The sequence below is a fragment of the Podarcis pityusensis genome, assembly GCF_964106645.2.
Source record: "Podarcis pityusensis genome assembly, chromosome: 16".
Taxonomy (NCBI): domain Eukaryota; kingdom Metazoa; phylum Chordata; class Lepidosauria; order Squamata; family Lacertidae; genus Podarcis; species Podarcis pityusensis.
In genome coordinates this window covers 24,481,075-24,496,543 of record NC_138041.1, presented here as the reverse complement: position 1 = coordinate 24,496,543, position 15,469 = coordinate 24,481,075, and the positions used below count along the sequence as shown (strand labels likewise).

The window sequence follows — 15,469 nt, the reverse complement described above, 5'->3', positions numbered from 1 at the left end:
CACCTAGCGAAGCAAGAAGCAAATCAAAACACAGCCAACCTTCACAATCTGCTCTTCTCCAGATTTTGCAATGTAAGGTGTACAGAAAAAAAGGCATTTAATAGTGTAAAGTGTGCATAGAAAACTGCATTATGAAATTTGCAAAATGAAGCAAGCCATTTCAAAGTTTTTAAGCTTGGTTTACTAAATATCAGCAAAAGCACACATACTGAATTAGGTCACTCCACAGGGCAATAAATGCAAATTACCCTGTGCAAGTTATCCCAAGAAGTTTCCAGTTCATAATTTCCTGGAACACAGGAAACCTGCCTCAAAGCAAGTCAGACCCCGGGCCCAGCCAGCTCTGCACAGGAGCCAATTTCTAGGGGCCAAGGTCCCTTCAGCTGCCCCACCCCCCAAATAAAATATTTCAACTGCCAGGCCCCCTTCTCAAGTTGATGAGCATTGCTATTCAAATGGTTTGGGGGGGCACGTCTTGTTATTGATTATAAGGGGTAAAGGTGGCACTGTGGTCTAAACCACTAAGCCTCTTGGGTTTGCTGTTCAGAAGGTCAGCGGTTCAAATCCCCGCAACAGGGTGAGCTCCCGCTGCTCTGTCCAGCTCCTGCCAACCTAGCAGTTCAAAAGCACACCAGTGCAAGTAGATAAACAGAAACCACTGCGGCAGGAAGGTAACCAGTATTTCCATGCACTCTGGTTTCTGTCATGGTGTCCCGTTGCGCCAGAAGCTGTTTAATCATGCTGGCCACATGACCCGGAAAGCTGTCTGTGAACAAACGCCAGGTCCCTCGGCCTGGAAGCGAGAGGAGCACCGCAACCCCATAGTCGCCTTTACCTTTATATGGGGGGGGGTTACCTGAGCCCACCAATTTTTTATTCAAGTAGGCACCCCTACAGCTTGGTATTGTCCACACAATGACTCACAGTCGCTCTCCAGGATTTCTGACAGGGGTCTCTCCCAGTCCTACCTGGCGATGTCAGGGATCGAACCTGTGACCTTCTGCATGCAAAGCAGATGTTCTACCTACTGAGCTAGAGCACTTTCCCCCCAACTCGCACTGCTGCCTAATGTCAAATAAGCATCCCTCTTGCACATCTGTCTCTGTGTTTACCTGGAAGGGCTCTGTCACACCCACCAAACAGCTGTAGCTGTTGCTGTAGTAACCCAGGATATAGTCGCCCTTCCCTTTGGGTAGAGACTCCTCTGGAAACAGTAACTAAATATTTGGGAAGAGAAAACGGGACAGCTATAAGGGTGGTCAAGAGCAGCAAAATGCCAACCTAAACAGCAGAGAGCCAGTGGTGGTGGTGTCTAATGCAATAATAAATATACACTTTGCATGTGCCATACAAACTCTAAATCACGGTTTCCCAAACTTGGGTCTCCAGATATATTTTTTTTACTACAACTCCCATCATCCCTAGCTAGCAGGACCAGTGGTCAAGGATGATGGGAACTGTGGTCCAAAAAGAAGCTGGAGGCCTAAGTTTCAGAAACCCTGCTCTAAATGATAACATAGGTATCAGTAAGAATATCATACAGCGGTACCTTAGTTCTCAAATGGCAAAAACCCAGAAGTAAGTGTTCCGGTTTTCAAATGATGCTATTGTTTCTGGGGTACTTGCACCAATCAGAAGCCGCGCCTTGGTTTTTGAACATTTCGGAGGTCAAACCGACTTCCTGAACGGATTAAGTTTGGCGCTTTTGTTTTTGCTATTTATTTTGCGTTTTTGTTTCTGAGCCTTTTTCGGTTTATTTGTTTTTGTGACTGTGTGCAACCCAGTTCAGCTACTGATTGTGTGACTGCGGAAATGGATAAAAGCCCCTCATCCAAACAATGACTATCATCAGTGCAGGTAAGAAAAAAATGTTAATTTTTATCATCTACAATACCGTCTTATTTATTTTATAGTACACAGTGCATTGATTATTGCTTTCATTTTATGGATCAATTATAGTAAAATTGATGTTGAATTACTGTTTTAGGGGTTGTTTTTAAAAGTCTGGAACAGATTCATGCATTTTGCATTTCTTTCTATGGGAAAGCGCGCCTTGGTTTTGGAACGCTTTGGTTTTGGAATGGAATTCTGGAACGATTAAGTTTGAGAACCAAGGTACCACTATAATCCAACATATCCTATTATGCAGCACTTTAAATACATACTCCCATGATATCATAATGCAAAATTGTTTACTGTTTACCCCCCCCCAAAAAAAAATTCATATTCCCATACCTGGTAAACATTGCTTTCGGCATCTTCCTGCTTTGCCCAGACATAGGCGACATAGTCCTTCAAGTGTCGGAAGCCCACCTGGGAGAGGGGAGAGGGGGAGGGGTCCAGAAAAACATCACCAGGATTTTTTCCCAGCGGGGTTGTGCATCCTCTCCCCCACCAAAAGAAACCCCTAATAGCCCTCCTATTATTGTGTCTTCCACCACAGGATCGCTCAGCAGGTTAGAGTATGGTGCTGATAAGGCCAAGGTTGCAGGTTCGATCCCCGTATGGGGCAGCTGGATGTTCCTGCATTGCAGGGGGTTGGACTAGATGATCCTCAGTGGTCCCTTCCGACTCTACGATTCTAGGATTACGATACTGCTATAAAGGGTCTGGGAGTGTCAGCTCTTGAAATAAAATAAAATAAAAATGGACTTTAATTTGGAACCTGTAATATATACAGTGCTTTTCTTCTAAAAAAAAATGTTTAGGGGTAATCTCATTTTGACTCAAGAAAATCACCATTTTACAATTCAAATCGTTACAGTAAATGGACAAAAGTACAAAGATTCACAAAATGTTTAGGGGTATGCATACCCCTGCGTCCCCCCAGAAAAAAAGCACACACACAGTGGTACCACGGGTTACAAACACTTCAGGTTACAGACTCCGCTAACGCAGAAATAGTACCTCGGGTTAAGAACTTTGCTTCAGGATGAGAATAGAAATTGCGCAGCAGCGGCGCGATGACAGCAGGAGGCCCCATTAGCTAAAGTGGTACCTCAGGTTAAGAACAGATCTCTGGAACGAATTAAGTTCTTAACCCGAGGTACCACTGTACACACACACACACATTTTATTTTACTTTATTTCATTTGTATATGTATATGTGTATATGTATATGTATACACATACACATATACATAGTAAAGGTAAAGGGACCCCTGACCATTAGGTCCAGTCGTGACCGACTCTGGGGTTGCGGCTTTATTGGCTGAAGGAGCCGGCATACAGCTTCCGGGTCATGTGGCCAGCATGACTAAGCCGCTTCTGGCGAACCAGAGCAGCACACGGAAACGCCGTTTACCTTCCCGCCAGAGCGGTACCTATTTATCTACTTGCACTTTGACGTGCTTTCGAACTGCTAGGTTGGCAGGAGCAGGGACCGAGCAACGGGAGCTCACCCCGTTGCGAGGATTCGAATCCCCGACCTTCTGATTGGCAAGTCCTAGGCTCTGTGGTTTAACCCACAGCATCACCCGCGTCCATATGCAAATGAAATAAAGTAAAATAAAATTAACCTGCTATACCAGAGGGTTTTGGGAAGGGACATAGCTCAGTAGCAGAGCACATGCTTGGCATGTAGAAGGTATCTGCTTTAAACTCCAGCATCTCCAAGCAGGCCTGGGAAAGACCCCTGCCTGACTCCTAGTGGGGACAATACCGAGCTAGTTAGACCGCGGGTCTGATTTGTCAGAGGCAATGGCCCTTGGCTAGGTGACCTAAAGATCTGACGCTGTAAAAAATGGCTTTCCTGTGCACACCAAAAACTTCGGGTTCCTGCAAGGAGTTTGCCAGCCTTCATTTGTGCTGTTTCTGAACCTCCCACAGCACAGAGCAAGCATTGCTGCTGATCATCTTTGTCATGTGGCTGTTTGTTGCTCCCTCCACCTTTGCAGCATGAATAATTTTGATCAGATGCCTTGGAGGTTTGGCCCTGGGAATCATCGCATTCTGGAAATCATCCTGAAATTGTTTTAATCCTAGCTCCCCCCCCCCCCCGAGAGGTGGCGGAACAGAGCAGAGTGGAAAATGATCTTGGGAGAGCCTGTGCAGACCAGGTGGCCCAAAGTAATTTGCTTTATCTTAGCTACTGCAGTAGGGGGAATAATAACACAGTCCTACCCAGTAGGGCTTTTATAAGAATGGTAGCAGGGTTATGCTTGAAACACTTAAAAACATTGCATTTGTAATAATTACGGTTCATCCAGGCTGCCTTTCGCAGTCAGGGATTGTAAAATATTTATCGGCTTCCTGACACTTTCAGTGGAAAGAAACTAAATGAGAAACAAAGAGCTTCATTAATTGCTAAAACCACACCAAAAATAGTAATGGATTTTGATGTTATTAGATGAGGTTGTCAAAGATAAAATACAGTAGACAGAACTGTCAGGTTAAATAAAATATCATCTGGCTGCCTTTCTGAAATGTATGTGCAGAATACAAAGATTGGGGATTTTCCCACCCCACCCCTGAATTTCTTAACATCCCTTCCTGAGAAGCACTAAGAGATAGGCTAGCCCATGCACACACACAAAATTGTTTTCTTTTATTCTCATTCTTCGTTTCGTCTTAACAGTGATGGCAGAAAAAAGGAATTGGGATATTGCATGCAGGAAAGGTGAGCTTTGCAAGAGGTCAGCTGCTGCGGGGGGGGGGGAGATAAGTTGTGCAAAATCTCATGGTGCGCATCACAGCCCATTCCCCTGTGTGCAGAAGCAAGCACACTCAAAGCTTCTTTTATTTGATATGCTCTGCCCTCGTGTCGCCGCAGCCCTCGGTCAGGTGTTACTGGAAAACCACTGTGTGCGGCAACTGCCCCTTACCCGGTAAAGGGCGACCCAGTCCCAGGAGCTGCGGTGATAGCTCGAAGACACCTTGTACCAGGTGACAGCTTGCTCCGGTTTCGTCCACTCATCAGCTACCTGAAGCTCCACCAGTGGCACGTCAGCCCTGGAAGCAAACTGCCAGAGAGAGAGAGAGAGAGAGAGAGAGAGAGAGAGAGAGAGAAAGGGGAGCAGGTGGTTTATGAAGATTACCCACTCTGGATCCCACAGCTAATTCTCCCCTGGTCTCCTCGCTGGCCCAAATAGGACTAATTTAGCCAGCTAGCCCTGGTGACCATCTAATGTTTATTGGATGGATTTCCCCCCTAAATTGATTTTTGATTTTTGAATTCTGAATTTATTGTTATTCATGTTTTATACTGTATTTTATGCTGTTTTTTGTTGCATCAATTAAGTGTTTTAAATTTGTTGTTAGCCACCCTGAGCCCGGTTTTCTGAACTGGGAAGGGCAGGGTATAAATAAATTATTATTATTATTATTATTATTATTATTATTATTATTATTAGAGCCGGGTTTTGCTATGTTTGACAACTCACAGCAACCTGCTAAGGCAGCGGTTCCCAACGTGGGTGGTACCACCCCCTAGGAAGTGGTGGGATTATCTAGGGGGACACCAAAAGGCAAGGGGGCAGCAGGGGGTGCTGGATGTGGGATGTAACCCATTGGAGCAGTCAAATACAACACTCCTTGTTTCCCTAGAGTGGGCACAGGCAGGGGGACATCCAGTCAGTGTAACTTCCTGTTCTACTGGTCTGGAGCGTCCTTCCCCTACATGTGACCCTGGCTGACTTCATAAAAGAGCCGAGTCACACAGCCATCTCTTCTCTCTTGATGACATGCTGCTCTCCTGCAGCCATTTTGTTCTCTTGATGCTGTTCTCTTAATGTATTTTGCTGTCTGCTGGCTCTCAGCCAGCAGCACATGGGCTCAATCCCCATAAGGGGATGAATTCACACTATGTTCTGTAACTACAAGCTAAAATCTGCCTTCAGGGATCATACTGTGAACTGAATGTGAGTAAACTTCTTGTTACTTTTAAGGAAAGATTTTTGTCTTTTAAGAGGGATCAAAGGAGACACCAGGAATAATCCAGTCTGTTCAAGCCAGACTAGATTGCTTAACTAAAGAGATTCAAACGAATCTGCAAACTAGCTTCCTGCTGTATTGTGGGGAATCTGCTCTGCTACATGACTCACTAGCATGAGTGAAGGAAGGATAATATTTAATCAATATATCCTCCCCCACTGTCCTTAATATTCCCACAGTGGAGTCGTAAATGACTATCAGGCTTTAACAGCTGGTATCACGAGTTCATCGGTTTTGTGGGGTTAAACTAAATGCAGGCAACCCCCGATTTGCACGGGGACTGTGTTACAGGTCATCACACCTGACTGTGTAGCACATGTAAGCCTGTCATCACGACCCTGTTACACCCTCTTCCAGGTCCGAACAGGATGTGTGCATGCACAGCTGAGCCTGCCTTGAATGCGTGCAGAATGGTCATTGCTTGTAATTTCAATTGGATTTTGAATAAATATGCATTTTCCACTGTTTCTAATTTTATTATTGTCGTCCTTAGTGGTTTGTGCAAACCACTATAACGATTAATGCTTTGCATAGGGCAGAGTAGGGGGCACTGGGGATGGAACCAAGGGGGCAGCAGAGGCCCCCCAAAGTTTGGAAACCACAGGTTTAGGAGAAGAATTCATTAGACAGAGCAAAATTCTCTGTCCCAGTTTATTGGTTGAAGAGAAGCCTTGATCTTCACCACTCACAACAGTACAGACCTGACTTGGCGCACAGCCAGGACAGCCCAGAGATTCCCGGCTGCGTCACTTTCCACCAGGGCTCCAGACTCACCTTCACGGCAAAGATGGAGACCACCGGCTTGTGGTCACTGACGGTGTACTCCATGTGGCTGCAATAGCATAGCTGGTTCACAGACAGGAGGCCACAGATGGATCTCCCGGGATGCGTCGGTGCACCAGAGCCTTTGATCTTCCACAGGATCCGGTCGGTCCAAGCCGGCTTCCTTTTCTTGGCACTGTGAGGCACGCGAGAGAGCAGAATGAGCGGGCGCTAAAGGAAGTGCCTGAGGGCACAGCGGTTCTCCCCTATCCCTCCACTTAGGATATGAATGCCCCCATCCTGTCCAGCCAGACACGCCCCATTACCTGGTGTCATACATGTCGGTGCCCACGTCAAACTTGAAGGTTGGGGGGAAATTGAGGGGTCCCTCTTGGAAGCCTTTCAAGATAGGCCAGGTGTTCTTAGCGATGTTCAGCTGCGTAGAACAAGAGCCCGGGTCAAAGAGAGAGAAAGGATGAGAGCACCTGAAGGAGCGTATCCAACCCATTGTTCTGCCCGGACACTGAGGTCCAGCGCCGAGGGCCTTCTGGCGGTTCCCTCACTGCAAGAAACCAAGTTACAGGGAACCAGGCAGAGGGCCTTCTCAGTAGTGGCACCCCCCCCCCGTGGAACGCCCTCCCACCAGATGTCAAAGAGAAGAACAACTACCAGATTTTTAGAAGACATCTGAAGGCAGCCCTCTTCAAAAAGGTAAAGGGACCCCTGACCATTAGGTCCAGTTGTGACAGACTCTGAGGTTGCGGTACTCATCTCATTTTATTGGCTGAGGGAGCCGGCGTACAGCTTCTGGGTCATGTGGCCAGCATGACTAAGCCGCTTCTGGCGAACCAGAGCAGTGCACGGAAATGCAGTTTACCTTCCTGCCTTAGTGGTACCTATTTATCTACTTGCACTGGTGTGCTTTTGAACTGCTAGGTTGACAGGAGCAGGGACCGAGCAACAGGAGCTCACCCCGTCGCGGGGATTCGAACCGCCGACCTTCTGATTGGCAAGTCCTAGGCTCCACAGTGTCACCCGTGTCCCAGGGAGGAACCTACTGACACCTTATTACACACACACACACAGAGAGAGAGAGAAAGTGAGCCCTCACCTGGTCCTTCTCCCAGAGCTGGTGGAGGATGTTGTTGTCAATGGCGTATTTCACAAAGCGGATGTCTAGGCTCTCGATGCGGAAGTTGAGGTCCCCAAACCAAAAGACGATGCTGGGGGGGGGAGGGAAAGGAGACACAGGTGAGGCTGGGACCCTCGGCTGTTTGCGTCCACAGCACGGCCAAGTCAGAAGGGAAGGCAGAAAATAAGACACATTCACAGAGGATGTCTAGCAGTGTGGCTGTTCACCTAACTAGAGAACCTCCATGTAAAAGAGCAGGGCTATCAGATGTTGGAGAGCAAGGCAGCCAGGGAAAAGCTGTTCCTTGGTTGTGCAAATTCCTTGCGGTAGCTCAATGGCCTGCTTAACTACTGTATTTTTCGCTCTATAAGACACAATTTCCCCCTCCTAAAAGGGGGGAATGTGTGTGCGTCTTATGGAGCGAATGCAGGCGGGAGGCTCTGCTCAGCGCTCCCTTTAAAGAGCCGTGTGGATCGTGTGTGCGGCTCTTGGGGGCTTTTCCCCAAGGAGGGAGAAGGGCTGCCCTTCTCCCTCCTTGGGTAAAAGCCCTCAAGAGCTGCACACATGCTCCGCGCGCTCTTTAAAGGGAGCACGGCTCTTGGGGGAGCCTTCCTCCCACTGCCCGGAAGAGGCTTCGCGCAGCTATCCCAGAAGCCAGAACAGCAAGAGGCTATCCCAGAAGCCAGATCCCTCTTGCTGTTCTGGCTTCTGGGATTCAGAATTTTTTTTTTTTCTTGTTTTCCTCCTCCAAAAACTAGGTGCGTCTTATGGCCTGCTGCGTGCATCTTATTGAGCGAAAAATACGGTATTTGTTTATGCCTTTATTGTGTGTTTTCATATTGGAAACCACCCTGAGATCTTCTGATGCAAGGCGGTATATCAATCTAATAAATAAAATATTTATTTTTAAAAAAACAACAACAGGCATTTCTCTCTCACACACGCACAAACAAACAACTGGGACACGATTGAGGGGAGAAGGAGCCCTCTCTCCCAAGCAGCAGAGGAAGGAGGCTTTTGCAGGGAACAAACAGCAGTGGCTAAGCCGAGATTCTGAGCCGGGATGTAGGTCAACGCCAGCCGGAAGCCCTCCTGGCTGACTTCCAAACTGCTCCGCCGCCGAATGGATCAGGTGGCCTGGACCATCGGCATCAGCTTCGAGCGCCGCCTGGTTAGTCGAAGCCTCCCGATAAAGAGAGTCTCGGGCTTCAAAAGGGTCAGATGTCACAGCAAGCCCTGCGTGTGCCAGTCTGCCCACCTGGGCGGCCCACGAAGACACATTTCCACCAGCGGGAACCAGTCGGAATCAGATGGCAGAAGTGATGTGGGCAGATGGTGGGGGGGCAGGGAGACAGATTGCACTTAGCACTGATACCCTCCCATATTTTTTTTTCTTCTTTTTTTAAAAAAAAAAAAATGTCAGAAAGCAACCACTTTGAAGATGGAAATTCGCCTGTGAGTTCTGGGAATCTGGTTTGGGTTGGGCACGATTTCTGCACAAATGCTTTCCATCCATCGATTTCTCCCCACCCTCTCTCCCCACCCCCTAGATGTGTGAGAGAGACAGGGGGAGGGAGGGGAGGGAGTTAGCTTAGCCCGGAGAAGAGAAGAATGACGTGATCGCCTTCTTCAAATACCTAAAGGGCTGTTACAAGCTTGTTTTCTGCTGCTCCAGAGGGGAGGACTTGAACGAAAGCTGATCTACAGTGGAATGGACTCACTCAAAGTGATGGGTTCTGCTTCATTGGAGACTTTTAAACAGAGGTTGGATGGCCATCTGTCAGGGACTTTTAGCCACGATTCCTTCGCTGCAGGGGGTTGGTCTAGATGACCCGCAGGGGTCCCTTCCAACTCTGCAGTTTTAGCCTCCATATTCCCTCACAGTTCCTTCAACTGCCCCACCTCATCCCTACTCAGCTCCTCTGTGTCCCTCTATTCCTGCTTCATTGCAACCTCTGCCATTATGTAAAACCTCCGTTTAAAAACCTGCCCTTCTTATTTTGTTCTCTTCCCCGCCCCCACTCTGACTTCATGCAAATCCAAGAATGTGATGCAGTGCCACAGATCCTCCAGCAGGCGACTGCGTGATGACAGCCTCGCGTTTTTATGTATATAGGAAGATATATATCACTTTGAATCTGGGTTGCTGTTTTATTAACATTCAGATTAACTGGCCTATGTGTCATTGCTGTTTTAAACACACCCAAAAATGCCGCTGTCCTTCAAAAGTCTTAAAGTGCCTGGTTTCCAAAGTAATTTCATGATTACATAATCCCAGCTTTCTCAGTCCGGCGCTTTCCAGGCTATTCTGGCTGAGGTTGATGGAAGTCCAGAACAGCTGGAGGGCACCTGCCTTAGAAAGGCAGATGTAAGCTTTCTTATAAGTGTTCTGCCCTAGGAAAAAACAGCCTATAAATAAGTATGTGTGCATTAGGGGCTGGTTCCCCTGCTCACTCGGTTTGTCAACCCCGCCTACCCCTTTGCCCTTCCCCCGCACCTTCCCCCCACCCTTTAAATCTCACCCACCTATCCTCTCCATAGCTGACCTCCCCAACAGCTTCCGTGAGCCTGCCTGCCGTTCCTTGTGGTGCAGCTGGCGTGGCCACCTGCTGGCAGACGTGTGAACTACAGAGCGTGACAACACCTTACATTTCTATTTATATAGGAAGATATGCATTCATACACATTGAAAAGGAGTCTCAGAGACCAGCATAACTGGGAAGAGGGGAAATAACCGAGGCAGTGGAACGGAGGCTGGGGTGGATTGGGAGTCCTGCCCATCTTCCTTCTTGCTTCTCTCTGCTCAAAATCGCCTTCCGACTAAACATCAGGAAGAACTTTTTGATGGTAAGATCTGTTCAACAGTGGAACAGTCTCTCTCGGAAGGCAGTGGGGTCTCTCTTTCACTGGAGGTTTTTAAGGAGAGGTTGGATGGCCATCTGTCCAGGTTTATTTAGTTGTGATTCCTGCATTACAGGGGGTTGGACTAGATGAGCACTGGGGGGCCCTTTCCAACTCGATTATCCAGGAGAAAAGGTCAGACTCTGTATCATACAGAAGAGCTTTTCAGCCACAGGGCCACATTCCCTTCGGGACAACGTTTGTGGGGGAGGGGGACATACCAGGGGTGGGCGGGGCAAAGGAAAAATGGGTGGGGCAATTGATATGCAATGCACCTGGGACCAAGACTTACTCGTGGTCAAGGATCCCGCTGGCTGACGGCCCTTCGAACTGCTGCATGTGGAGGATGGTGGTGAAGTCCTCCTTGCGCTGTTCTGCCTTCTCCATGTGTGCCGGTAGGTGGCAGTTAAGGAAGCAGACCATGTTGCCAAAGATGGAGAGACGGATGCTCACCCCGCCTTTATTGCCCTGCATTGGGGAGGGAGGGGGGGAGAAAGGTATGGATCAGCTGCCACCAGAGACTATGCCTTCGCTCTGCGCCCTTGGACCCATGCACACTTTCTGTTAGGCTTCAGGGAATCGAGTTCCTCCCTTGTGGCAGCAGATAAGGAGTCTTCTTAACAGTTAGAAACTTTAATAATCACAGCGAGAGAACAAAGACCACTCCTCCAATTTGCAGTGTTCCCAATTAAGTTTCCTCCTCCCTCCATCCCTATTAAACTACGTCACTCCTACGTCTTGTAATCTGAGCTTGGAGCCGCTATGTTTTCTGTTCTGCCACTATATATATGTATATATATATATATATATATATATATATATATGCTTTTCTTGATTTACAAAAGTGTTTGCAATGTCTCTCTCTCATATTTTTTTTTCCATGTAACATTTTTACAAATCAGTTTCATTTGTTGAGACATTAGGAAGAAAAAGGGGAAAGAGGTGGAGGGGGGGAAACGATGGGTGGGGTTGGGTGGCAATGTTTCTATTTTACTTACTATATGTGGGGTTTTGTGTCAGCGTTGCTTGTGCAGGTTCTCTGCTGTTCGCTTGTGTTCCTTTGGTGGTGAGAGAGGTTGGGGTTGGCCTAGGGTGGGGTTGTTCATTTGTGGTTGGCTGTGTTTTCATGTGTGAGTGGGGTGGGTGGGTGTTTTGGATTAGGTTAGCCCTACTGATTTGTATGCTGTTGGTGGATTTTTGTCGTGGTCTTGTTGGGTTGTGTATGTGATAAAGGGGAGCCATGAAGGTGTCTTCTTCTATTTGTCCCTGTGTCAGTTTCAGTTTATTAGTTAATTTTTCTAGTAGGGCTGTTTCCCATACTATTTGGTACCATTGGTCCATGCTTACTCCTGACAGGTCTCTCCTGTTCTGCCACTTTCTGAGCTCTTCTTGACCTCAGGGAGAGCGGAGGATTGCTTTCCAGAGAGAGTGAATCTGTTAACCCTCTCTCCCCCAGTTCTCCTAACTGCTCCCAATCCAGTATTTCCCAGCTTCTGCCTTCTGAACTATGCCCCTCTGCAAACCGTTGTTCCAAATCTATACTGTCCTCCTGCTCCTGGGAAGATTCAGGATCAGAGGGAGGGGGTAGCTCCCACCTTTTTTTTCAGTGCAGCCCTCCTCAGCACAACCCCTGACACTTACCCAGTATCCTCCCAGTCCCGTCCTGGTGCAGTCCGTCTGGATGTCCTGTAGAAACGGCAGGTGGTAGTACTTGGCAAAGACCATCAGGATGACACCTTGCATCCGCACCGTGCTCACCTGGAAGAGCGAAAGGCAGTGAGAGAGCCAGGCAGCATGGTGCAATGGTTAGAGCACCTGGCTAGAGGGCCTGGGAGACCGGTGTTCATTTTCCCACTTGGCCACAATGAAGGTCGCCGGGTGATCTTGGGCCAGCCACTGTCCCTCAGCGTTACCTACCTCACAGGGTTGTTGTGAGGGTTTAAAGTGGGGAGGTGTGGGGAGAACTACGTACACCACCCTTGAGCTCCTTGGGAGGAAAAGTGGGATAGAAATGCAATAATGAATAAATATATCTCTCCACCCTCGCAGAAGGCACGGCACTCAGTTCGAATCCTGAACACACACACCCCAGACTCAGGATGGGAGAATTGCAGGCTTATCTGCAACAGCAAAGTCTAATTAAGGAGAATGGAACAACAGAAGTATAGAATCACAAAGTTGGAGGGGACCACTGAGGTCATCTAGTCCAACCTTGTTTCTCAATTTGACCCTTTTACATGGTTTTGTATGTTTTGTGGTATTTTATGCATTGTGACTTGCCGTTATTTTTATTGATCATAGTTTAGTAATTCTTTATTGTAACTGACAAGTGTAAACTGTTTAATTATTATTTGTTGACCTTTAATTTTATTGTTTACTATTCTATTACAACGGATTGCTGAATACAGTTGTACCTTTGACTTCCAAAACGTTCGGAAACCAAATTGTGTTTTCTGATTGGCTGCAGGAAGCTCCTGGAAGCCGAAGCCGAGGAAGTCCCGTCCGATGTTTGGCTTCCAAAAATATTTTGCAAACCGAAATACTCACTTTTTTGGTTTTTTTTTGACGGCATTCAGGAGCCAAAATATTTAAGAACTAAGCTGTTTGAAAACCAAGGTACGGCTGTATTGCTGTATTTGATCTAAGCTGTTTGTTTCAAAGTTATTGTGACTTTTTTTTTTTTTGTACTGGATCAGATTGTTATTACATGTGTGACCTTTGCTGTCTATTTTCTTGTTTCTTCAGCTCGTGAATCACCTTGTGTATGTATAGTAACATAGGAAGGCGGTGTTACAAATTAAAAGTGAACTGAAATGTACAGTAGTACCTCGGGTTAAGAACTTAATTCGTTCTGGAGGTCTGTTCTTAACCTGAAACTGTTCTTAACCTGAGGTACCACTTTAGCTAATGGGGCCTCCCGCTGCCGCCGCACGATTCCTGTTCTCATCCTGAAGCAAAGTTCTTAACCTGAAGCACTATTTCTGGGTTAGCGGAGTCTGTAACCTGAAGCGTCTGTAACCTGAGGTACCACTGTATGTGTATTCGTGGAAAGTTCAGCTTATTGATGGCTACCACCCATGATGGCTGTTATGTACTGAGTTGAATAGGATCCAAAATGCAGCAGTCTGATTGGTCCTAGAACAATAGGATCCAAAATGCAGCAGTCTGATTGGTCATAGAATAATAGGATTCAGAATGCAGCAGCCTGATTGGTCTGCAGGAGCCACCCAATCCAGCTCCAGATGGAAGTGAATCCACAATCTGATTGGCCTACAGGAGAAGTCCAGAATTAGCCAATCACGTGCAGCCCATTGTGTAAATAATGTATATAAAGCAGATACTTTGGGGGAACTTCCATTCCTCCTCACCACTATGAGCTGAATAAAGAGCATGAAATCCACTCTCGACTCTGAGTATATTTCAATGGCTTTGCTGCGCCTCCACAGCTGGAGGCAGCAAGGCTTCTGAATTCCAGTTGCTGGAAACCACAGGAGGGGAAAATGGGCTCTTGTGCCCAGGTCCTGATTGCAGGTTTCCAACAGGGATCTGGTCAGTCATGGTGAGAACATGATGCTGGACTAGATGGGCCACTGGCCTCATTCAGCTGGCCTCTTCTCATGTTCTTATGAGTTATGCACAGCGCTCCATTTTCAAAGTGTGTTTCCTTTCTGTATTATATTACCTCGTATGCCACAGTGAGAATAGCATATCCAGTTCAAGAGCACAAAAGTAAAACATGCAAGGGAGATGGAGTTGTCCCAAGGTGATCTGGCACGTTATGAATGTGTCCTGGAAAGCTCCGGTTGTGTGTGGGGTGGACAGGGTGAGAGAGAGAGAGGAGTAGAGTCAGGCTGTCAGAACAAGCCCATCCCATCGCCCCAAGTCACACAGAGGCTGTCCTAAATAGGGAGAGAGCACAGCAGGATCCTCAGCCCTTGAGAAAGCAGCAGCCGCTCCTCTCCCCTTCGCCGTCACAACAGCCTCCCAAACGCTCTGATGCTCCTCGTCTCCATGGCATCGCCATGGAGACCGCTGTGATGTTATCGTCGGGAGCAGGGCAGGGTTCTGAGGTCATCCGAGGAACTCAGGCAGGCAAGCACCCAAAGCAGCATGCCTGGAGCAGGGCCTGGCTTTGCCAAGGCTACTGGAGCCTCGCACCTTCATATCCTCAAAAGCGGGGCTGTGGAGGGAGGGAGGTTGGCACCTGCGACACTCACGAGGGGCATCGCCTCAGCCAGCCTTTGCATCCCTGAATCCCACCAGCGCCGCAGTCACTGGGCCAGAATGGGCTGGTGCATGCAGATCTTTGCAATCTGGGCTGTCATCTGAGGTTTCGTGTGCGTCTTGGGGACGCCTCTCTCTATGCGAACCTGCCTCCCTGTGTGAGCACCTTCTCTCAGTGCCCTCGACGTCAGAGGAATGAACCAGAGAGAGCCTTTTCGGTGCCCGCTCCCAGGTTGTGAGGTTCTCTCCCAAGAGAGGTCAGACTGGCTCTCTCCATACAGTGATACCTCGGGTTAAGTACTTAATTCATTCCGGAGGTCCGTACTTAACCTGAAACTGTTCTTAACTTGAAGCACCACTTTAGCTAATGGGGCCTCCTGCTGCTGCCGTGCCGCCGGAGCACGATTTCTGTTCTCATCCTGAAGCAAAGTTCTTAACCTGAAGCACTATTTCTGGGTTAGCGGAGTCTGTAACCTGAAGCGTCTGTAACCTGAGGTACCACTGTATTATCCTCCCACT

At 47.8% G+C, this 15,469-nt stretch overlaps 1 protein-coding gene across 3 annotated transcripts in view; it reads right to left on the bottom strand.

Moving 5' to 3' along the window:
- INPP5J (inositol polyphosphate-5-phosphatase J) overlaps window positions 1-15,469 on the bottom strand; it is a 37,846-nt gene that overhangs the window by 1,818 nt on the left and 20,559 nt on the right. For all 3 annotated transcript variants that reach the window (XM_080986227.1, XM_080986226.1, XM_080986225.1), the window contains exons 5-12: window positions 12,368-12,484; window positions 11,019-11,194; window positions 7,805-7,916; window positions 7,020-7,129; window positions 6,706-6,889; window positions 4,824-4,961; window positions 2,236-2,313; window positions 1,113-1,217 (exon numbers count right to left, since the gene is read on the bottom strand). In XM_080986227.1, coding sequence (XP_080842353.1) covers window positions 1,113-1,217; window positions 2,236-2,313; window positions 4,824-4,961; window positions 6,706-6,889; window positions 7,020-7,129; window positions 7,805-7,916; window positions 11,019-11,194; window positions 12,368-12,484 — 1,020 coding nt within the window. The remainder of the gene's footprint in view (window positions 1-1,112; window positions 1,218-2,235; window positions 2,314-4,823; window positions 4,962-6,705; window positions 6,890-7,019; window positions 7,130-7,804; window positions 7,917-11,018; window positions 11,195-12,367; window positions 12,485-15,469) is intronic.